Source organism: Tachypleus tridentatus, chromosome 6, assembly GCF_004210375.1.
Source record: "Tachypleus tridentatus isolate NWPU-2018 chromosome 6, ASM421037v1, whole genome shotgun sequence".
Lineage (NCBI taxonomy): Eukaryota > Metazoa > Arthropoda > Merostomata > Xiphosura > Limulidae > Tachypleus > Tachypleus tridentatus.
In genome coordinates this window covers 53,740,460-53,766,911 of record NC_134830.1, presented here as the reverse complement: position 1 = coordinate 53,766,911, position 26,452 = coordinate 53,740,460, and the positions used below count along the sequence as shown (strand labels likewise).

General features: G+C 31.3%; 1 protein-coding gene across 3 annotated transcripts; it reads right to left on the bottom strand.

The window, feature by feature from the left end:
* Positions 1–5,447: 5,447 nt before the first annotated feature.
* On the bottom strand, positions 5,448–26,150 carry LOC143252534 (uncharacterized). 3 transcript variants are annotated; one of them, XM_076504826.1, is made up of 7 exons: positions 26,063–26,101; positions 20,279–20,376; positions 19,937–20,152; positions 18,478–18,600; positions 16,211–17,071; positions 14,089–14,187; positions 5,448–11,017 (listed from the first exon to the last, which is right to left on the bottom strand). In XM_076504826.1, the coding sequence occupies exons 3-7, from the start codon at positions 20,106–20,108 to the stop codon at positions 10,887–10,889; spliced, it is 1,386 nt and encodes a 461-aa protein (XP_076360941.1). In that variant the 5' UTR covers positions 20,109–20,152; positions 20,279–20,376; positions 26,063–26,101; the 3' UTR covers positions 5,448–10,886. The 3 variants fall into 3 exon arrangements, with proteins under 3 accessions (XP_076360941.1, XP_076360939.1, XP_076360942.1); XM_076504824.1 differs by lacking the exon at positions 20,279–20,376 and having other exon boundaries at positions 26,063–26,150; XM_076504827.1 differs by lacking the exon at positions 20,279–20,376 and having other exon boundaries at positions 19,937–20,114; positions 26,063–26,129.
* Positions 26,151–26,452: the final 302 nt, after the last annotated feature.

Sequence of the window (26,452 nt, the reverse complement as noted above, 5' to 3'; positions counted from 1 at the left end):
AGAAAGACAACAATGGGGTATAGAGAAGCACCATCAAAATAGGAATGGCGAATTATTAAATTTGAAAATTAAACCAGCCACATCTTTATCTGCATTAGATCAGGAGTCTCAGCTAGGGATGTCATTTACTACTAAATATGGAATACGAGAATGTATTTGGTCCACAACTATGATCACTTCTTTTGTCCTTTCTTTCCAGAAGGATATTTCGGGACCATTCCACTGATGCCAATATCAAGTGTAAGGGATTTAATATTATTTTAATAGCTATGTTTGTTTCAGTTTAAAATATATTTAGAAATGTATGTAACTTATTTGTTAAATATGCATTGCACAAGTCCCGCCTGTTCTCTAAATGTGTAGATTCTCGAGAGTAATAATCAACAATACAAGTTTTACGAAAACACTGGCGTATTTTCGAATATTGTTGGGCCAACTGAACTTTCTAGTACTTCGCCTAAATATTATAAATCGACGCGCCAAGAGACAATAAAACATTATTGTTTGCTGCACTTGGTACGCTACAAGCTTCAAAAGCTATAATTATGGCAAACGCTTATTAATCAGAAGACAACAGATATTTGACCAGGAATGTTTGTAGATTTCGAACATTACAGTCTTCAGTGAATGACCTAGGGAACTTGTATTTTTACGAGGGCATTAGATATTGTCGCTGAAAAAATAAATAAAGCTAGCTAGCGTTCCTGTCAAGCGAAATATATGTGTGTGTCAAAATAAAAGTAATCTCGTAAATCGTCGACAAAGTATTTAATTCCAGACGAGACAAAAACTTAATATTGACGAGACTTTGTAGAATGGACGGCAACTGCCTCTTGCGGAGACATAAGTGTAGAGGACGACGTTTCAAAGGTCTTTCGTTTTCATAACTTAATATTGTTGTTAAGTTTTAAAACCTTTGTGTATAAATTAGAATTAAATTGCTCTCCATGCACAGTCAATAAAATATTCAGTTTCAGACCAGATAGAAGACAGTATTGTTTGTAAAGCTTTTGTATATAAATCATTATTTTGTAATAGCTATTTGTAATTACCGTCATTATAAACTATATTGTTGTTTGTATATTAAAATATACTTCTGTTAAGAAAGAAGACTGTGTATCAATCTTGTTGGCAAATATAATAAACGTGATATATTTCGACATTTAATTAACTTCTTAATTCAAATTTTGGCTATTTGAAATCACAGTACATGACGTAGGTAACATAACGAATCACTCATCCGAGATGAATTATAATGCGTAACACAAGTCAAGTTCAAAAATTTAGTTGGTCATTTGAGAAACCAATGAACTATGGAGGGTGAGGTATTATGGAAAGTATACCAGACTTATTTTGAAATCGTTTCCAGGGTAAACATATGGAATAGTGACCAACAAGCCATCGATAATGCCGCCCATTCAGAAGAACCTGCTTGAACAACATGAAGTAACCTTCCACCTGGGAGCAAAATAATTATCGTACATTAGTAGCTGTCTCATCCAACAGATTTGGGATGATGCACCATAAAGAAGTATCAAGAGTAAAGTTCCAGGATGGTCACAGAGGAAAGAAGAGGTCTTAGCCAAACTTGCAGATTAGGAAAGCTTTAGTCAGTTATCTCACTTGGACACTCCTTGAGAAGATGATGGACCCATTGTCACTTGACCAATTTATAGACGCCATACAGGCGAGGACATCAAGAGCAGACTGAAGCAAGCTAGATGTATATTTTTAAAGAGTACTACAGTTGGCCCTGAAACTTAAATCCATCAAAGTTCCAGGTACTTTACTAATATCACTATCTCTAAGTGATTAGAATATTAAATCATGTGGTATTGAAACATCAGTTCCCCCTTACTGATGGCGTAAGAGTTGATAGTATCAGAGTCAGTTAAACAAAATAGAGGGAATAAACCATAGCACAATGAGTGCTTCAAGAGTAACTAAATTGAAAGGACATATTACTAAGGATTACAGACAAAAGGTTCTAAGTAACAAAAACTTCTTAATTGATACCAGAAAGAAAAAAAGTGTTATAGACATGGAAAATTTGGCTGTTATAGCATAAATTGCGAGAAATAAACACCAAGAAGACATTACCTCAAAGATGTGTCTCAAGGTCAAAAAACAACAAAGTACTTATCAAATATTGGAAAACATGAATTAGTTGGACTTGTGAAATAAAAAGTTAATTGCCAAATGAAACCAATCCAAGAAAACTCTTGCAGTATATTGATTGACACAGGTCTTACAGCTACAGTTGTTCAACTCAATTTGTTAATAAAAGAGGAAAATTGTCCTCAGAGATGAAGAAAGAAGTGGGAGTGATGCAAATAGTGAATGAACATAAGGTCCCATCAAAAGAAAATTTAGATGCTACCTTTCTGTAGAAATTTTCTCTACATCTGATGATGTATTGGTAATTCACATTAAGGAAAAATGCATACTGGGAATAAACTTCATGAGTAAATATGAAAGTCAGGTCAAGTTAGCTTCAAATAGATTTATACTTTATGACCAGGAAATCTCTGTGAACTGCATGGCAAGTGCTACACCAGAAGTTAAATTTCCAATGGAAACAGAGATGATGAACATTATATCACCAAACAGTAAGATACTTACATCAGGAATTACTAGATATAAATTCAAATCTACAGACTAGGCCATAGTATAACCAAATACTCTGGCAGGTACTAATGGATTAATGGTTGGAACTCTTGTGGATCTAAAGAATAAAAATATTATCATTAGGACCATGAACACAACAGACTCTAACTTTCAATTCAGGTCTAGATGGGACATTGCAAAATATGAAGCTATACAGGTAATACTTTCATATCAAAGAACATCAGAAGTAGTCACCTCTGAGTGGTGTCAAATCCTCACATAAAAACCTACAACCTCAATTACAAAAACTGTATGACCAGAGCTTTGAAGCCTTACAGATAATCACTGTCAGAAATTACATGACTAACTTACAGAATATCATGATACCTTCTCCAGTGGACTTCATAATTTAAGCCAAACAAATAAAATGTCCCTTAAGATTGAAGATGCAGTCCCAACATGTCAGTTAACCAGACAACTACCATTTGTAAATAGATAGAAGCCACAAAGAAACAAGGACCAATAGAGTGAGTTCTAGTTTATGAGTATCACCCATAGTACTTGTTAAAAAAAAATAAGGATGGATGTAAAAAATTCTGCATTGACCATCTGAAGGTAAGGTCACAAATAATGCTTTTTATCAAATCAAATGCTTTTTAATATTGGACCTTAAGTGTGGATGTTGTCATCATGTGTTGCTAAACAAAGTAAAGAAAAAAAAAGCCTTTAATGCAGGAAATGGATTTTGGCAATATACTGTGTTACTATTTGTATTATATAATGTGCCTGCTGTATTTCAACAAATGATGGAGTATGTGCTCTCTGAACTACCCATAAAAGTCACACTCATCTTCATGGATGCCATGATTACATATACAAGACCTTTTGACAATGCTTATACTGGGCTACAAAAAGTTCTGGACTGGTTAAGGAAAGATAATCTAAAGTTGTGTTTCACAAGACACATAATTAGTAGAGAAAATGTCTAGAGTCCAAACTAAGACGTAATCTGGTCAAAATAAGCCAACATAAAAAAAGTGTGTGAGGTAAGAAGATATCTACAATTGTGCTCTTATTATCACCCTTCTGTAAAATCAATCTTTGACATAGCCTGCCCTTTATTTGAAGTTAAGCACAGCTATACAGTGGGCTGTCTGCACTCTAGTGTTGTAATTCTGCAGACATACCAATGTGCCACTGGAGGAGCAAAGTACTTGAAGAACCAAATCAATTTTGTCGGACTGCTGATTGTGAAAAAGTAGTCAAAACAGTGAAGAAAGAATTAATCATTACTTCTGTGTCAGCAAAATCAGCTTTTGAAGATGTATTCATTTAAAATATAGATGTTAATGATTTTACAGTAGGAGCAGTGTTATCATAAGTACAACATGAAAGAAACGTGATTACCTATAAGAAACAGTGAGTACTGCAGAAAAAAAAAGGTATTGTACAATTTGTAAAGTGCTACTAAATGTTGTTTTAGTCTGAAGTTACTTTACTTGTTACCTATACAGACAAAAGCTTACATTCTGAATGTATTGTGTAGCATTGGAGCGACTGGCGAATTTTTGCAATCAAGAAGGGAAGATAAGATGGCTACAGAAATTTCAGAAATACAACTTTAACATCATTTATTGATTGGACAGAACCACAAAAATGCTAATGTACTTTTCCAAAACCATGTGCTCATAAAGAATGATAAATGCAAAAGGGAGGGGGAGCAAGAGATAATAAAGACAACAATCCTAAAGCACAACAGAGTAGATTCTTAGATGGAACCTAAAAGTAATGACAAAAAATAGTTGAGGTCCACCAATCTACTGAATGGTGTTCAACAACAACAAAATAAGTGTTCTAATGGATCAAGAATACTACAGAAAAAACCTCATGACAAACATTCACTGAATGGAGCCTGAAGAGAAAGATGTAATGGGCACAGTGGCATTCATTATAAGATTCCTTTTGTCAAAAATGTTAAGCTACCAGTAAAATAGATGGCACTTCCACAATCTTTACATTTAGAAGTGTTCCACCATTTCCACATTCCAACAACTGGATATAAAGGGTGATAAGAAGACAATGGAGAGAGTAAAACAAATGTGAAAAAAAAAGTTTATACACAAACTAAGAAATTGTTTGATTTGAATTTTGTGCAAAGCTATATGAGGGTTATCTCTAATATAGCAGCATAAGACTAGAGGGAAGGCAGTTAGTCATCACTACACACTGTCAACTGTTGAGCTACTTTTTACCAATGAACATTGGGATTGACTGCACATCATAATGCCCCCATGAGTATGTTTGGTGAGATGGGGGATTAAAACCCAATAAAAAAAATAGAAAAGTTTCTTTATGTATTACCATCAGAAGACTCACCACCAATACTGAAATTTATTTTAAAAAATCCACTAACTGTGTTTATAAAATCTTACTTGATAAACAAGAAATACACTGTACAAAAGTGTTAAAAACTATTACTGCTACATGCATCTTGGTGGCTCTAAATTAGAGCTTCTAATACAGTCCACTGTGATTTAATTAATTCATATTTCAAGGTGCAGCACCAATATAAAAATACAATTATCAGACAGTATTATAAAATAAATACTGCACATATAACAACCCTTTCCTTTCTATTTCACTAAACTGGTTATTAAGAATATGCAGTGTGCAGACTTTCTTAACACAAAACTAGGCCTACAGACTTTCTTTTTCAAAATTAATTTTGTAATATTTTCCCAGCCGTTACTAAATAGTTTAAACATCTTCATAAAAATTACCATGAAAAGTTTATTTCTTTCCAAGTAGACCATTCTCAATCAGTTCTTTGGACACATGCATTTGGTTTTATGCAAATATTTTATTACATAAATGTACAATATAATTCTCAATGAAGATATATTGTAGCTTACATGAAATTAATAACAGATAAAACTCTGAAATAATTAATCAAGGAACTACAGTTTCTGACCAAATTCAAAACATTACACACATATTGTACATACATTCTCTATAAAGACGGTAAGTATACAAGTTAATATCAGGTACTCTGCCATCACGTGAGATACAATTTTTGCACTTCATTGTGTCAATAGACAAAATACGCCTCTTCCCAACAGAAGATAACTAGTACTGAAATACTTCTGAACCTATCAATATTATTACAATAGTAAGTACAGTATATATAACGTTATGCAACACGTTTCTCTGTTCAAATTCTATAACTACCTACAAGTTGATTTATCTACCAGAAAAGAAAGAATTCTCTAGTACATGTTTTAACTGTATATTTAAGTACTAGTATGTAGTATATACTACAGTCTGGTAGATGCAGTTCAAAGTTCTGCTTTTTACACTAGAAAATGTCACAGAATAAAAAAAGTAGAAAACAAAGGTAGACTATAATCTTTAAGAAAGTCTTAACATTTAAACAGAAAAAAAAGAGACAGAAAAAGTCCATAAACTCAATCAGATTAACTTTTATCACACTGTTTGTTTCCATTGTATTTTCATTCCAGGCAGTTTATTTCAAGCCCATCATTTACAGAATACATTTGTTAAACTGAGTACTCCCTCATTTGTTAGCCACTTATATAAAACAATTAAAAATATCTTGTGAAAACTTTTAGGCTACAGCACTATAAAATATTTTTAAAAACATGTACTGCTTCTACATTCTGAAATACATTTTAACAAAGTAAAACATATTGATAAACATTATGTTAAAGCTAATGTACTAAAAATAATAATATCATACATACCAAATCACAGAGGTATAAAAATAAAAAAATCTATATTTAGGTAATACCAAATGTTTTCAATCTTTTCTGTAATTTTTTTCTTCTTTTGACAAGAGCATACATTTGATCATGAAACAATGTACAATACTCTTAAATAGTCCAACAACATTGAGACCCCTCCCTCTTAAAAGTAAACTCAGAATATTCCTCAATAATGAAATTTCAATAATTTACGTGAAACACTTCCATATATTTATTAAAGCTCAGGATAAGCATAACTATGTTACATGAGGCATGCATCAAAATAATGTAAAAATTTAAGGACAGCACTAGCATATCAGATCAGTATGAAAATTACATTGAAACTCAGTAAGATACCTATCAATACAATACAAGATACTTTTTTTGAAAAAAATCAGTTATTTTTAGTTTGTGTTCAAACCTCACAGCTGCAACAGATATTTCACTTTCAGTGGAACAAAACCAAGATAATATATTGATCTTTCCATTCAATCAGGTGAGCAAAAACTCACTCCACTGATTATCTTGTCATGTTTGATAGTTTCTGACAGACAAGACATTTCGTACAAGTGTTTATTTTTTTGTTTTGGAGCTCTCAAAAACGTTAAAAACTCTATTCTAATATGTACCAACATTCCAGTTGGCTTCTTTGAAACTGAGGCATGCAATATACTAGCCAGGTCATTTTTTCTGTACGTGTCTATCTAAACATTTTATATTTCACACTAAGTTTTGCTTTCTTCTCAGACAAGATTCTATTCAGTGGTAGTACGAACATTGTATTTTATTATTCATTTTTTTTGTCCAGTATAGATAAACATTCATTAACCTTTTAAACAACATTATCATACATACATTTTAATCAAAATTTTATTCCAATGACATCTACTAATTCTACAGCCTTTTCCATTTTAAAATACATTCCTGCATGACAGGGATGTTTGATTTAGCTTTTTGGAAACATTACACAAGGTAACAGATCTCAAAGGTCGTATCAGCTGATACAAATCCATGAACTAAGGAAGCAATATAACAGCAGTCGGATATCAGGGGGAGAAAAAACACTTAATAGGTACAAAAAAATTAACTTATTACTGATACTTGTATTAAACCTTAATAATTACTGTAGTGTTACTATTGCACTTTTAGTTTACAGTATTATTCAAATAATCATGAGTAAGTGATTTTTCAACCATGTAACCAGTTAATGTACAAACACCAGCTATTACAGTTGATTCTCATTTTTGTAAGCTTTAGTAACATTATTACACACAGTAAATGCTGCATTATATCAGCAGAAACAAATACAAAAATACTTAGGTTGTTAATCTACTTCCAATCTCTTACAACATACTGACATTATTTCACACACCATTACCACAGCAATGAGTAAGAACAGGAGTATACAGTGTGCACATTCTCCCAGTACTGATAAACTGTATGCTTGACAGCCCATCTTAAAAACACATGATCAACAAGGTAAAGCAGCTTAGTCAACACTGGTATACTACACTCTTTAGATAGGGTTAACTCATAGCAGTAGGGTGCAGATGGTCTCTACTTCACTATTCCAATTGAGTATGAATCCAAAGCCTGCTAAAGCAAGCAAGTTTATTTGAAAGATATTTTTCTAATCTCCATAATGCAAAAATTTAAAATAAAAATATTGAACGTGTATTACAATAAATAATAATAAAAAGAACTTGAATATTATTTGCTTATTTTTTTTAACACCTTGCTTAGAACTAGCTTCTCCCTGCCTCCTCGCACAAGATGCCACTACCTTAAGATCAAAAAATGTATCAAAAAACTAAATACACCACTGTTGGAGCATTATTCTAATACTTTCCATCTTTGATTTAATTAATATTTTATTAATCATTTTAATAAGAAACAATTAAAGGACTGTTTTTGCTAGTTTTTGCTGGTGGTGTTAAAATAATTGACTACAAAAATAATTACATTTCCTTCTACATATCAGCTACCTGAAGATGTAGCCTTGAGGGCAGTTACTAATCAAAAATATAATACATAGAAGGAAGATACACAATTTTAAGCATAAAAATGGTTACAGTTTGACTAGTTGGAAAGAGGTTGCCAACAACAACTTACCTATACTAGAAAAGAAAAAAGCTGTCAGTAGTTTTATTATTATTATTATTGAAGTTTGATAATTAAAATAGCTGGACATGCTAAGTAGCACCAACCCACCACCAGAAATTAGGAAATGCTGACAAGTTTTTTTACAATCTTAAATTAAATAATTTCTCTATTTCTAAGACTACTGGATATCAGGAAATGTATCACTGCTTCAAGTTCCACCTCAAAACCACAAAGAGTACAAAAATAGAATTAAAGTAAAGAAAGCTTCTTTAAATGATCATAGCATTATCAAACTTCACTTTATGGATTTATTTCTCCACTAATGATTTATACATTTTGACATTATTTACATTATTAGAAAAGTTATTTTCACAATAATATTTTGTTCGGTATCTAACTGACTAAAAAATACTGTACAGTTACTCCATACATAAATATTCTATCTCTCTCTCTTCCTGTCACATTAAGTGTGCTTACTTTCCCATACAATTGGCCACTGTTAGCATGAAGAACACGTCTCCTAAGTCCGTCCACCACAACATTCTTAGTGGTGTTAGATGTTCTTAAAAAAACTTCTTTTCAGCAGCAGTGTTCGGACAGTCTACCTTTCTGTTTATGCTATTAACAGTATAAGCAGCATCTAAATTAGAACAAACATTCTTTCCACAGTTCAGTTTGTTTGTTTTTTTATCAATCGTTAGATGTTATCCACCTACTTTTAATATGTCTGTCACTGCAGAGATTTTATGTAGAGTTCACAACTATATTAATACTGCTTAGACTATTGTATTACTTTTTAATTAACAAATAATTAACTGATCCACTTTTTTTGTTACTAAGCTCACCACCCTATTACTTGTGTGGTTAGGTGGTCAAGGTTTTCTCATAGTATTCCTTCAAGTTTACCAGACTATTAGTAGTAACTGGATGATCGAACTTTAAGAAACCTGCATTTACTGTACATTTATCACTTTGTAGATTGTATCTTCCTTATGTTTGAAATTGCATTATTAGTAGTATTAACAGTTTAAATGATTTATCTTTCACAGTAGATTGTCCATCTTTCTTTGTTTCACCATTGCATTATTAGTAGTATTTACAGTTTAAATGATTTATCTTTCACAGTAGATTATCCATCTTTCTTTGTTTCATCATTGCATTATTAGTAATATTAACAGTTTAAATGATTTATCTTTCACAGTAGATTGTCCATCTTTCTTTGTTTCACCACTGCATTATTAGTAGTATTAACAGTTTAAATGATTTATCTTTCACAGTAGATTATCCATCTTTCTTTGTTTCACCATTGCATTATTAGTAGTATTAACAGTTTAAATGATTTATCTTTCACAGTAGATTATCCATCTTTCTTTGTTTCACCACTGCATTATTAGCAGTATTAACAGTTTAAATGATTTATCTTTCACAGTAGATTGTCCATCCTTCTTTGTTTCATCACTGCATTATTAGTAGTATTAACAGTTTAAATGATTTATCTTTCACAATAGATTGTCCATCTTTCTTTGTTTCACCACTGCATTATTAGTAGTATTAACAGTTTAAATGATTTATCTTTCACAGTAGATTATCCATCTTTCTTTGTTTCATCATTGCATTATTAGTAGTATTAACAGTTTAAATGATTTATCTTTCACAGTAGATTGTCCATCTTTCTTTGTTTCATCACTGCATTATTAGTAGTATTAACAGTTTAAATGATTTATCTTTCACAGTAGATTGTCCATCTTTCTTTGTTTCATCACTGCATTTTTAGTAGTATTTACAGTTTAAATGATTTATCTTTCACAGTAGATTGTCCATCTTTCCTTGTTTCATCACTGCATTATTAGTAGTATTAACAGTTTAAATGATTTATCTTTCACAGTAGATTGTCCATCTTTCTTTGTTTCATCACTGCATTATTAGCAGTATTAACATTGTCTAGATAATCAACTTTATACTTTTATCTAAGCTATTCTTGTTTTTACTATGAAATACATTAATGAGTTAATAATAATATTTGCGGTGCTCAGTTTCCTTCATTAGGTTGATCAGCACATGTTCCTAGTTGTACTGCTACGTATCAGAAAGGGATTTTCACAGCCTAGTTTGGCTTTGATAATCCACTTCAAACTGTACAATAGAAAGTTACTTCACAATATAATCACCAAGACACCAGCATAGTCACTGCTGTTAGTAGTGTATAACACTGGAAACAACTGCACACACAAAACTTACAAGCACAGTAAACATCATAACAATTCTCATCTACATTCATAAGTAACTTCAATTCAAATGCAGCAGACACCAACCTATCATCAGTTCAGTTTGTGGTAACTTCAGTGACAGATTCCTTGACTAGTTGGTTATGCCGACACTAATGGTGAGTTCAAGATGTTCTTGTTTCATTAAACACTAGCACTCGCTTATACGATTAGCAAATGGTCTGGTAAGGTGGACTTGTAGCTTAGGTTGAGGGCCTGATAAGTTTTTAGAAGAAGGTGGTGGTGTTGGTGGCTGGTGTCTTCTTCTATTGTTTTGAAAGTCTGCAAAGGGTGGAAAAAAATTGCTGTTATTTATACTTAAACTTTGGTCAATCAACTAGAAGTTGTTGAACAGTCAAGTGCTGAAATGGATATACATATATAATAAACTTATCAAATTCAAAAATTGATTTACTTGGTTTCCTGTAATTTTGCACAACCTACAATGTGCAACTTGAAAATAATCCATGTATGTTCCAATGTTATTCTAAAAATAAAATGGAAAAGGTGGGGCAAGTGCAGGAAAGAAGCAGACAATAATATCACAGTAATGCAGACCAACTTGAAAGACTAGGAGTGTTCATATGATTCTAACAATGAAACAACATTTAAACAAAAATTATAGAAGTGAAAAGTTTTGCTATTATTATAGATGTTGAATTGGTTGATTGATTTGGTGTTTCATGTCACAAAGCAACTATGCTATCTCCACCAAACATCCATTAAAAAGCTAAAGTAAAATTAGTAAAATTCATAAGTGGAAATTAAGGAAAAACAAAAGGTTTAAAAAACATACAGAGCATTACAACCAATTTTTATATCTAGTCTACAGTGGTAAGAGAAAAACTACAGTAATAAAACTTGTAAAGGACTTTCTGTAGCATAATTGTAATTACCATAACTCACCAGGAAGACGAACAGGTAAGTTCAAAAACCACCATTCGTCACCTGAAGTTGGCCTATCCAGTCCTGGTTCCAAGTTATTTTACGTTATGGCCATATTCAGAAGGTAAAGTAATAAAAGTTTTAAAAGACTTGTAGCAAAATTTTAGTAATAACTTGCCAGGATGACTAACAGGCAGTTCAAACAGCAGTGTTAGTCACCTGAAGTTGGCCTCTCTAGTCTTGGTTTTGAGTTATTTGATGTTACAGCCATTTTCTAATTTCAAATCCACCTAGATGGACTTTGATTATTAAAAGGGAATCACATTAAAAAGGTATAATGTATAAATAAAAAAACTTAAATGGCATTAAAAACATTTCCAAGATGAACAGTGTCACCATTACCAATAACATGGTCTAACGTTATGAATAAACCTTGGGACAGAACATCTTCAAAATGGTGCCGTCATTGAGAGTCATAACAACGGCAAGACAGTAAAATGTGGCTTGTTGTGACCCGAGTATTACACAGACAATACTGGTGCATCAGTCCCAGATAAAAGAAAATGATGAGTTAAAAAACTGTGACCAATGCATAGTCTAATTAGTACAACTTCCTCTTTCTGATCCTTATGGAAGCAAGACGACCAAAGTCCAATATAAGGTCTTATTTGGGAAAGTTTGTTTTCACATTGCTCACTCCAAGTCGACTGACAACTGGCAAGGAGTTGAGCCTTGAATACAGGACCATAGTCCATGCATGGAAAGGCACAGCAGTGATAGTGTCAGAGCAGATAGATTTAGCTGCAGTGTTGATGAGCTCATTTATCATGAATACCAACATGGCCCAGTATCCAGAGAAACTGGATAGAATTAGATGTTAAAGAGAAATGGGCCAGTCGGTTTTGAATATCGGCAAGAACAGGGTATGAACTGACATGAAGCAATTTCAGGGCCAGTAGAAAACAAAGAACGACTGACATGAGATGTGAAAGTCATCAACATGGAGCCTGAGGAACCTCAAGTGGTCTTGCAGACACTACCATTTCACAGCAGCAATGTGTCGGACCATGGGAGATTGTATGACGACTTTGCCATTCTGACCCGATGCAAATTTTGGTTAGATATATCCTAAGTAAAGCACTAGTTGCCTAGTAGGTGAAATCTTACAGTAAGCTAGATGTAAAAAAGAAAAATATAGCCTAGAAAGGTACACAGAAAACCCATAGTCAGAGATATGTGAAGAAGGAAGTAAGGTATTGTAAAGTGGGTCAGCTAAGGGGAAAATAGTAAATGAGATGAGTCACTTGTATTGGTGGAGACTATTGCTGCACAATTGTGTCATCATGCAGTAATAAAAGTGCATGAGATTAGGTTTGACGTTTCCATAAGGCTGATGGCTTACAAGTCTCTTTGGTAGATCACAAGAACCCAAGAGAAAAATAATCTATCCCATGTGAAGAAATGAGCGTTTGTTTTGAAATCCTTCAGTCAATGTTATGATGAATGTTTTCTACTGATTATCATTCTACAATAACCTATAAATGCTTCTTACAAAAGAGCTAATGAAATTTTGGAATCTATACATGCCCTACAAAACCTGCAATAACATATTTAAGCCTACTTTTAAGTGGAACAAAGATCTAAAAACAAACAACTAAGAAAGTCATCAATTCAATATACAATTTGTAGAATTTTAAATGTTACAAAATATTTCCTTGATGTTGAGCAATAAAAATTGTAAATTATCTGTAGTTTTCACTGGACCTTCTAAAACACAGAACTTTAGGATTAGACAATATTTAATTCTCTGTGTCAAAAGCCTCTCCTCCCCTCCTAAAATAAAACTAATTGCAAGTGGTATACAAGTTTCAGTACTATAATAGTCAACTCTAACAGAATTATCACTAAGAAAAATAATTCCAACATTACCACAGATATTGAAATGTCAACTGGTGTGTTGGCAGCCTGCAGACTTATGCTGAGCCACACTAGGAAGGTAGAGCAGTTATTTTAGAACAAGCTTGCCAGTTGTTTTTATATAAAATAAAGTAAAAAATAATTGAAATGGTTATCTACAAAATGTAAGAATCTGGCAGGTTGAAAAATATAATATATGAAACAGTGTTGTGAAAAAGAAAAGATCTTGCATTACCCACCATGTTGTATAAATGAGAAATTAATTTTAGTGTTTCAGTAAAAACTACATGGTAATAGAAAATATTTCAGTTTTTTCTTTGTATTTATCCAAATAAGCCAGTTTTTTTGGGCATGGTTACAAAGTAATACATTTTAATCTTGAGCACAAAGTTCACACTTGACAGATGTCCTAAGAAACATTGTTATTTTATGCAAATTATCATAGTAGTGAAAGTACAAGTACTATTTAATAAAACCAGTAATATACATGACAATTATGAATAAAAACATTTACAATCTTTGATAGTTATAGCAGAGTGATTGATACTTACTTTTGCTGGGGTAAGTTTTTGGTGTGTTTTGAAAGGGGCTAGGAGGTATCAAATTGGAAATATCATGGAACTTGTTAGTAAATCTTGACTCAAAATTGTCTGAAATGTAAAATTGAGAGAGTTTAAACAAAAGAAAAATAACAACTGAATAACATTACCTAATAGCAAAGAACAATTTGAAAGATTTTGATTATATATCAACTTTTAATGCCTCTTGAGACACTGCAAATCTGTTAGCATGGAACTTGGATGCTTTCTCAGAAGTACACTTAGAGGTAAAAGTTGATAAAAAAAAAAAAAAGTACAGTGTTGAACACATTATCTAAGTCTGTTTATAAGGAACTGTGAAATATATTAAAATATATAACATACTGTATATGTAGTAAGTAACTGAAACATTAAATTTATAAGCATTACGTTCATTACAGAAAAGGTTTTATGGAAGATGTGATCATTACAAGTTATAATGATATAATACCCATCATCAGAAAACTACCTAAATTAGTTCATTCTTATATAACAGATTGTTTTAGTTTTTGTTCCATTAACATTTTTTTACCCTATTGGAAGAAATTGTTTAAAGCTATCATTAACTACTTTATATATAAAAACATTTTCTGAAGTACAAAGCTAAACAATGGACCATTTGTGTCCTGCCCATCAGGAGTATCAAAATCTGGTTTCTAGCACCAAGTCTGAAGACATCCTGCTGTGCCACTGGGGGGTGGGGGGAATAAATAAAACCACAAGTACATTACACTCTGCATCTTCTTTTCTTTAGTAATTTCTTTAAGTTTTGTGACTTCTGTAAAGGATTTACTGTTATGTACTTGTTTTAATGTTTCTTTCAGTTAACTATATATCTATTAATGCATGCAACTTATATTGTTAAATGTGTAATACATGAGTCCCATCTGTTTCTCTATGTTTGTACACCATTGAACACAAGAATCAACAATGTATTAAGTTTGTATACAATACCAGTAATCAACAGTATTGTTGCCAAGTGAAGGTTTGTGAATCTTACCTAATGAGTATAAAAGATAGCCATCTAAACAGAGGGAGAGAGAGTTTTAATTGCTACAGTCAGTGTATTGTAAACCCCAGTAACTATAATTGAGATAAATGTTCATTAATTAGAGAGTACAGATATTTCACCAGGAATGTTTATATATTTTAAACATTATAATCCATTCAACTTTAGAGAATTAACTTCAAACATTAGTATTTCTATAATGACATTACATATCTTCCTTGGTAAAAAGTGAGTATATAAACCTTGTGAGGCTAACCAAGTATACAGATGGCTAGCATTCCTATGGAGAGAAGTGTAACAATATCAACTCAGAATTAATTAGCTCACCATGGGTCTAGACTGGTTATAAAATATTCAGTCCCAGACAAAATAGAAGACTGAATATTGTTTGTGAGTTTGTAAACCATTCTATATAAACCAATATTTTTAATAACTATTATAAATTGTATTGTTGTTTGTATATTAAAATATGTGTTAAGAAAAAAAATGTGTATCAATCTTATTGGCAAATATAATAAATTTAATACATAAATATTTAACTAACTTATAAATTCAAATTTCTTGCTATTTGAAATCATAACATGTAATAAATTAGAGACTCATCTGGGATAGATTATAATATGTAACACTTCAAAGGTCACTCTGCAGGATAAAATTTTACAGAATTACAAAAAGAACAAAAATTTTCTTTAAAATTATATCCTGAGGAGTAAGTGGCCTTTGAAATCATAAAACTGGTAGAAGAAATTAATAAAGGAAAAAGAAACAGATGACTGTAATGTTCTAGTGTTTTGTTATTTATATCAACTTGTTTGCATTTTGGTTTTACACATAATGGACATAATGACATCTTTACGTATATAAAATGACTTAATGAAACCTTTAAAAATTTCCTTCTGAAATAACAAAAACTGTTACTTCAACAGGAATGTACACAAAATCCTTAATTCCCAAATACATTTGAAAAATAGAGTTAGATAATTTTGATAACTAATGATGGCCATTTAAAAATTTTTTTTATTGTTGGTGATCATTTGAGCATTTTGACACAATGTTATGTGCAGCTTAAGAGAACATGAAGCTTACCTGTGATAACACTGCTGTTACGCGCAGGAGGTGGTGGAGGTAGCACATCAGGTGGTGGAGCTTTTATATAACAGGGGACAGTTTGTGGAAGGGGTGGTGCAACAGATGGGGTCCTTACTGGTGGAGGTGGTGGTGCAGGACGGTTAGCAGAAGGTACTACCTTTGATGCCGTAGATGGTGGTGGGGGAGCAGTCCTTAGTTTACCAGATGCTCTTTTGGAATCAGATTGAAAGTGAATTTGGTTCAGATTATTTGGAACACTCTGATTTCTAGAAGGAGGTGGTGGTGGAGCTTGATTCTTCAGGTTTTTAATCCCTTGTTGAGATACATTATGATAATGTGAAGAAATCCCATTTCTAACCTCTTGAGCTCCAAAACTTTGCCGTCTCATCAAACTAGGAGGTTTGCTTGGTGGAGGTGGTGGACCTCTCAGACTTTTAGGTGGTGGTGGAGGAGGTCGTACAGACGGTGGAGGTCTACGTGGTGCTTCTCTCCTAGTACTTTGATGTAAACCAGTAGATACTCTGGAATGTTTCATTGGAAGTGAAGAAGCTGCACAATTTGGTACAACTGATTGATTACAGCTATTATTCCTCAAACCGTGTTTCCAACTTGTAGAAGGTGGGGCTTGAGATGAGGATAGATCATTAGGAGAGGGAAACTTATGAGTTAAGCCAAATGCATAATGACTTGGTTGAACAATGTCATTAGCTATTGAATCAGGAGTACATGTAACCATGGTTTGTCGAGATGGCATGACTGGGCTAGGAGGCTGGGAATGACTCATGCCAGTTTGCTGGGAATGAAAATTTGGTGTTGTACTTTGAACTCTAGTGTTGAAGGTTGATTTGTCTCTAGGAACTTAGAAAAAAACAAAAACAAAATTTAAAATGTGGCTAATGCAACAACAGGCTAATCAACACACTTACATTTATAATTTAATTTTAGAAACATGACCAATCACTAAAACTGTATGACTATTATTTTAACCTATTTAAAAAAAAAATTTGAGTTAGAGTGGTGACTTAAGTGAAATATACTTGAAACAAATGCAACACATTTCAATTTCTAGTCAAAAATATTTTTCTGTATTATCTAGAAGATTCTCAAACAAAGATTGCTCTTTCATTATTCCTTCCATCTTGGACCATATGTTTCAATTCAGGCAATGAAATTTGTTTTTTTCTAAACAGCTTATTTCATAAAAAAACATTTTAATAGTTCAAAACTTTAAATAAATACAAGTCTAACAATCACATATTATCAGATTTTTCTGCAGTCTTAAATCATTTTTCTGACCACTACTTGCATTGCATGGATATGCTGTGATAAAAAAAAGTAATTTTTTAATATCTTACAAATGCTTCAAAGTCTAAGAAATTCATCAGGCATTTTTCAAATTATTGTGAGAGCATGTTTCTTAACATATACCACTGCAACTAATAAACAGTTAAAAATCTGAAAAACTCAGGCTATACTGCATATAAGAATCACAAAGGCAACCTCATTTTGCACTTGTATAAAAAACCAATACAGATTAACTTTTACATTAAATAAATCACTCAGTTAATTTAATATAAAAAATATTAACCTTCAAATAAAAATATTAAAAAGAAAATAGTGAGAGAAAACGTTTAATGGCATCTTGAGTGTTTTAAGCTAATTTTTCTGAAATAAACTATATATAGCTATACATGTATCTATTTATTAAATATTTTAAACAAGTATTCATCTTTGATGTTACAGCTTCAAATGAGTTCTAGCAGTGAAAACAATACCTCCCAATATAGATTTGTGGCAGACAAAGAAAGATTACCATGTTTCAAACCCCTGATTTCAAATGTGTGAAAGCCTGCTAACAGTTTTTTTTTTTTTTTTTTACTATTACTAGATCTAGTGGTTAAGTTCCATAAATTGCTAATTTAAATAAAATAAAGTGTTTTATAAATTAGAACTTATGTAAATTAATTTAACAGTTTATTAAACTTCTTAAACTTGCAACATGTACATACTCATATGGCACTTCTACCATTGGTGAAAGTCAGGTATATATATATAGTGCAAGACAATAAATTGAAATAATCATTTTTACAGCACTAATTTATAGTTTCTTTATAACAGTAGCATCTTTTTTAATATTAGGAACCAGCCTACTTAAGTAGTAAGTTAATTTACACAATATAAAGGTGATACATTCCAATCTGCTATAAATGTTCATAATTATCCCTACTTTATGTAACAAACCTAAAAAATGGTAGTTCAAATACCTTGAGGACCAGTTGGTCGGTTTCCAGTAGGACGTAACCTTGGCATGCCCTGGGCAAAGAGCCCTCCAATACCAACTGGACAGTTAACTTTTTCAGTTGACCCTTCATTTGTTCTTTTAGATGCTTAGAAATTTAAGATGCAATAAATAAATATATATATATATATAAAGTTAAAATGTTTGCTACTTGAAAATGTGATGGGGTGTGTACACACACACACACAAAATCCTCATTTAATACAAGTATTGAAACATATACATTGTACTTTATACTATATCAAACAGACCATATTAATGTTTACAACTGTGATACACATTTAGTCACAATTACAACGTAGTTTAAATATTCACACAGACCTACACAAGGTATCCCCAAGTTTTAACTGATAAAGTACATGAAATGGAAGGTGTTACTCAACAGCACCCAATTCAAACTTTTGGGTTACGCTAAACAAACTATGATTTCATTACTATAAAGCACCTCTAGACCCAAGTACAGAATACAATTCTAGAGAAACAGAACACGAACCACAGGTTACATGTTCATGGTCTGCTGTATTTATCATTAATTCGAGCCAAACTTATTTTTATAAATCTAAACATGTACTATATACGTATGTGGCATTTAGTTTTATAATTATTAATGTTGACACACTTTCACTACTACAGCTAATTGCAAGTTTTATCAGTACAATGGAACTTTCAACATGGTTTCAGCACATTATACTTGTAGACTCCTATTTAATTGCAACAATATTTGGGCTAGGTTAATTTTCTTTGCTTCAATTAGTTTTAGTTTTCATATCTACTTCTGACATAGAGAATAGTTACAAAATGGAAGAATTAACAGTACCTATTGGTGATGCATGTTTTCAAATTATACGTAATGCACTATTATGGTTAATATAATCAACTTTGGAATTCTTAATTCTAAGCTATTCTTTTTATCAGAGATCGCAAGATATGATGTACTTCAAAACACTCAACAATGGTTATATTTTCTTGAAATAATTTTTTTCTTTTTTTAAGAACAAATATCTATTTGAAATAAACTAGACTTAAATAAAAACAAAAATGAAACAATGTATGTCAGGTTTAACCCCTGAAAATAACAAACTATACGTTATTTCAGCTTTAAACAAAAATATGCTTGCAAAATAAGTCCAGTCAAACCACTCGACAAGCAAGCAAACAATTAACAGATCACGTGATATTATTCTGCAGTTTAGGGCTTCACACTTGCTAAGTTCCACTTTTCAAAGAGGTATAAAGTGTAGGTCAAAGATAGCTAGATGTGCAATTATGTAATACAATAACTTATGTTCAGTATCTTTAAAACTACTACATTGTACATCATACTGGTAGTTTTTCAGGTTTAAAGCTTTATGAAACATTAGATTTATCACAAAAATATACTTTAAAATGTGTATAGTATTATACACAAAACTTCTACAACTCACCACTGATCTGTGGAGCACTGCGATCCTTTGTCACTGTTTTCTTTAGTTTTGTTCCAAGCCTTATATCAGATAGTAATGCACTACGATCAACTCTAGAGTTTTTGTTCAATGGAAGGGAGGCTTCAAATGAAGTGGGTGGTGGTGGAGCTGGAGGCGGCGGTGGTGGCGGCATAGTTTGCTTTGTTGAAAAAACAACCTATAAATTTATCTGTTCATCTGAAGAAACAAAATTTAGGCAATAAACCATTGTGTATAAATAACACACAAAAATCACTTTCTGATAAATTTAACATCAAAACCCAAAACAGAATTCCAATATGTTTTACAGGTAATCAAACTTACATAAAGCATGCAACTCTCCATAAAAATACATGTCAGTCTGTCCTTAAAGATGGATGTAAATCTTGTTGTAAACTGCTACACTCAGTTTTAGAAAGAGCCTAATAATACAAACTTCTATTACTGATAGCATGACCAATAAGACTGACTATGTTGATTATGGTAAACTAGTTAGAGATTTTTCTAAAACGTAACTGTAAAATGTATCAGAACTGAATAAATAAACAGTTTAGACTGTTGGGTCTATTGACCCAATATTGGGTGGTCCAATGAAAGCAAAACAGTCATCCATATTAAGTTGTTTGCAGTAGTTTATATTTGGCCACCCTGGACAGATGTATATTTTTAATACATATAACTTCCTAGATATTTAAAGGTTGTGTAGGATTGTAAATTTTTGTTATGGTTTTCATCTCTTACATTCAAAACATTTATTCAGCAATACATAAAATCTGCATCATAAAAAAACAACAAGAGAGCTTAACACTTACTCAAAAAAAAACTGCAGATTATATTTACATATGCAATATTCATTCTCAGCAAGCATAAAAGTAAAGCTACATTCCTCATTAATGCTAAATTATTAGAGTACATTAATGAACATACGTCTTCAGATTGTAGGTTCTAATAAAGTTGGCAATCAATCAAAAAACTAAAATCATCTTTTCTGGTTTTTAGGTTCATCTTTTCTGGTTTTTTGCTACATATAGGCCAAGTGTCTATAATGATCCTTGCATATTCTATTACCCACAACTTTCACAACACAAATAGCTATCTGAATAATAAGACAATTATACTTCTGAGAAGAAATGCACATAGTTGCTCTACAATTACATAACAATACACAAATTATTACCAATGTCTTTCATGGTTTTTCAAAAATTTGATCATCACTGCTTGTCATATACCTTTCTGGAATTTTTCATGATCACAGTACTGCTTAAACTTATAATAAATAATGGATTCTCATTTGTACTAGCCTGACTCACTTAGAAACAGGAAGTAAACTATACATCTTTATATTTATGTCATGAATTAAACATTTTGCACACAATGACATGACCAAGTTTCCATGCATTATACATATACTTCTGTATCTTGCTTCTAAGAAAATCCACTTCAAACAGTGAAACATTTTTCAACCACATGGTTGGTAATAATAATTATAATACAATAATTATTAATGCATGACAACAGTGAAGTTCATGAGAGAAACATGGGAAAATTACAAGACATTAAACAGCTAGTAAATTATGATGGATAAAACACAGGATTTTATCAAGAGATAAAAAAATTACAAAAAACTGGGTAAATAAACAGTATATAATTCAGGATTTAAATAAAAACAGCTGATGTTATGTCCACATTAACAAGTAGGAGGTTAAAAATTAAATGTAGTTGTATATAAAATGTACAAAATTCTAGAAACCTACAAGTAGCCTTTATCTGTGACAAAATTACTTGTTAATATCAATACCAAAGACAGAATACCCTGAACAAATATTTTGTTGTTGAAAGCTTACAACATTTCCAAGGTACTGGTGGACATGTTTACAAATGAAAAAAGTTTTCAAATATAAATTGGATAGGTTGTAGAAGAAACAACTTGGACAAACCTCTGTCACTAATTGGTTTTCTCAGTACATGTAATATTGTTCTCAGCTGAAACTGTGTTATATTTCTGTAATAGTTAATAACCCTAGGTCAATAATAAATATAATCAGTAATGTTTTATTCATAACACATGCACAAATTGAATATTTATCCCTTTCAAACATTCTAAGATATGACTATAATTTGAATTTGCTTCCACATGAATATAAAGCTGAATGGCAAACACTTTTTATCTCACACATAAATGTTTTCTGGCAATTTGCAAAAAAACAAACAAACAAAATTTAAGTGTCATATTAAAGTGTTTAAGAAATGTGACAAATGTTTGAGAGGTCTAACTCCCATTTTGAGAAATTTTACATCAATGATAACAAACTTACATGCAGCACTATATTTCAAAATATCCCTTGTCTTGTATTTAATGTTTCTATAGATACTATCCAAAATCCTTTCAGCCCTATTTTTAGCTACAATACACTGTTTAGAGAACTTCTGTGATTTTTCAATCACAATATCAAAATATTTTTTTTCAATCACAATATTTAATGTCTTCTCATTTATACTGTAACAATAATTGGAACTCTGAAAATCTAAATGCATCAAATTACATTTGGGATAGTTAAATGTCACCTGCCAATATACTGGTCTAATGCATCAAAGGATTTAAATCTATTTATAATTCTGTAGCACCTTTGATACAGTTAGCCAACCCAAAAACATTGCAAAAGTTTAAGTGGAAAAACATTTGGAAATAGAATAAGTTTGTCATTTTGCTGCACAATGAGATAAAAAGATTGTGCAAGAGAGATTTGTCAAATGTTGAAAATAAATTACTTTTAATCAAAGTATGTTTTTAAAAAGGAAAAAAAAATTAGAAGTTAATGCCTTTGTACAAGTTTAAACTGACTAAACAGTTTGAAATATTTAAAGTATGAGAAAACTAAGGATACAATTAAAAAGTCAAATCAGCTTCTCTGAAATAGATGAATAACATTGTAACAGTAGGAATGTTTTTGTTGGGTTTTTTAAGTATCTTAAAGGAAAGAAAAATGTTGATAAAGCAATTGGGGTGTTAAGGGATATTAATGGTAAAGGATTTGTTGAAAAATGTAAGATGGCTAAGCTTTTGCATGTTCTCTCTAGATACAAGCAATAGTCTTAATCCTGAGAAAACAGTGAGCTCCTCTATACCAATCAATTTTTACATCAGACAAAAAATTCCAGTTTGAGAAAGTTGCTAGTTTAGATGATATTTCCACTTTCATAAAATATTAATTGGTAATAACACACGTCTCTTACACTGGTTAATAACATGTACCTGTTCATTAGATTGGTAATAACATGTGTAAGTGCCCTTTAAATTGGTAAAAACACATGTCCCTTACACTGGTTAATAACATGTAACTGTTCATTAGATTGGTAATAACATGTGCAACTGTCTCTTACATTAGTAGTAACATGTGTATGTGCCCCTTAAATTGGTAACAATGCCTGTAACTATCCATAAAATTGGTAATAACACCTGTAGCTGCCCCTTAAATTATTCATAATAACCCATGTAATTGTCCCTTAAATTAGTAGTAACATGCGAGTGTCCCATAAATTGATAATGACGCATGTGACTATCCCTTAAATTGGTAATAATACGTAGTTGTCCCTTAAATACTTAAGTAATGTTTATTTTTCTAATCAATATTTATTTGTAATGATATAAAACAAACGTTTTTAATTTTGGTTTATAAAAATCTTCCTCTTTATGAAATTATCAGTACTTTACACATTACATTAATGCCCTGGATATGGTTAAATAAAAGTGTACATGTCCCAGTTTTATCAGAGCTAATCAAAGTACTTAATTATCAATTGTGTTGATAAACTTGGCATCAAATCGTAGACAATAATTCAAATTTTAATATTATACAAGTTTTAATTTCTTAATTTAAAATGGATATATTTAAATAAAATTTAAAATCAAATGACCAAAAAATATGTATCAATTAAAAATACAACAGGATAACAAGCCATAATTAAGTGAATAATTTGTGTTTAAAGACTTGAAATCTCCCATTTAGTAAAACTTAGTCTTTTAACTTAAAACAAAGAGTTATCAAAGTCCTGCTTAATACTCTAGTAAGGCCTCATTCAGACAATTTTTATCTCCTTTAGTACAAAAAAAATATATTTACACCTAAAGAAGTACTATGCATGTACACATGAGCCACAGGAGTTCTTTAAACACATTTCTCTAAATCACTAACATAAACTACTTGTTGGTCCATGACTCTGTTGTTTACTAGGTCCCTCTTAACACACATATTAACATAAACAAAAACACTATCATATTACAGTTTGTTGTTTTTGTTAATGAAGGTAAAATTAAAAATATAACCCGTGATATAGAAGCCTAATGTGTTCTTTCATTTGCTGCTCCCCATGATGTTGGCTGTAGTTATTTATATTCAAGACTCATCAGCAAATCAAAACTGTTAGGCCCCTTATAATGGTGATGCATATATAATATTTATGGGGATTTTTCTTTTTTAGTCCACCACACAGCACACCATAAATTAATTTTGATATGTAAATATTATTATGGCAATCTGCTTAATTGTATCAACTAAATTAGGCCCAATCCCATATTACTATTCAATCACATAGATTAACTTACTTTATGACAACTAAAATTGAGTTAAAATCCCCAAAGGAAACACTATTATGTGATAATGAATTCCACTAATTACTACAAAATTCCCCTACATATTTTACATAGAATGTGTGTTTTCACTCTAAGTTTATTTTAGTTATTAAAATTGGGAATCATAAAGAAAGAAAACAAATAATTGAATATTAAGCAATGTGTGTACATCTCTAGGAGTGAGCAGTACAAAAAACAAGTCAACAATTCGAAGAACACAGAGTCCAAGGAAGGGCTACTTTTGCTAGAAAGATGGTTAATTTTAGAAGTTAAAGTTGCAAGACACTTTTTAAATATTTATTTCCTTTGCCTGCAGAACAGGCAAGTTTACCCAGGTTTTTACCATTTTTATGTGTTTGGATAATTTTGGTTGGTTTGTTTGAATTATGAAATGAAAATGTTTAAAGTTCGAACTTTATTAGAGGAAGTAATTTTCATATTTGGAAAACCAACTTGAGGCTTTTTTCTATATTTATTGGATATTTAAACATAATAATTCCTTTAATTATTTAATATAATCAAATATTGCATTCAGTTAAATTGTTTAATTACCAGATGTACATCATAAGCATTTAATACCATCTTCATAATATTTATCGCATAATAATGTATAACAGACAAAACTATGCTAATTTTTTCCCAGAACCTAATCATTTTATATTAAGACAAGTTGATTCTAACCCAATTTGCTTTAAAAGTTAATTCTCTTTACTTAAAAAAATATTGTTGTTTTAGCAATTAGACTGTGCTGTATCTTAATGCACTAATACACAGTCTATGGATACATAAGAAACTTTCTATTCAACTATTCTGCCACTTCTATAAAATAATGTACAGCACACTTCCTCTTGATGTTATCCTTATTAAATTATAATGCAATACTAAACCAGTTATCTTGTTTCTTCTGGTACAATGACCAAAATTTTCATACGATATCCCATTAAAAAAATATGTGTATCAAATTTAATATTACTGCTACTAGACTTGAATCCAAGGACACTAATCACGACTAAGTAAGAAAATACATGGATAATTAAAATTATAATAATAGCACGTTTTAACACTAGTTCAATTATTTAACGGAGCAATCAAAGTACCCAGGTAATAAAACTGAAATTAAAATGAAAAATAATTTCTTTGAAATGACTGTAACTCTAGTCACAACAGGTTTACTACCTCACTTAATACACTAGTTCCAGTACCTGAATTGTGCATTAACTGACAGTACATATTTACTGTAACTTATTAGGGTCGTAATTTTAAAGTTAAGGTCTAGTTAAGTAGTAGAATTCAGAATGCCATCTGTTATGACAAAATCGCTAAATAAGGCGATACGAGTACCAGATTTGAAGTCTCAGTTAAAATTAAAAGCCCCATCATAATTAATAAATTTATTGTAATCATTATTTTCCTAACCTAATTACAACTGCCAAACAAATATCATTATATTAATATTTTCAACATGATTTTACACTTACTCTCACACTTTTCTTTACATACAAGCCACCGTACTAATAGTATCGATACTTCTAATATACACAGTTCATAGCCCTACTTACGGTATTTCGCCCCCTGTCGATAGAAATAATAATAAAAAAGACGAAATTATAATATAATAAAAACTCGACAGTTGAAAGGTGTCTTTTTTGTTAAATGCAAAAGCTGCACCATGGACTGTCCATGCTCTGCTCACCACTGGGATTAAAACCCGATGTTGAACGTTATAAACTGTTAGATTTACAACTGAGTCATCGGAGTCCAGTTGTAAGGACAAAATAACTAAACATATTGAAAACAGTAACTTATCTATTTGACGATAGTGTAGAGTATATTACAAATAGTGATTTCAAAATTTAACTTTTCATATT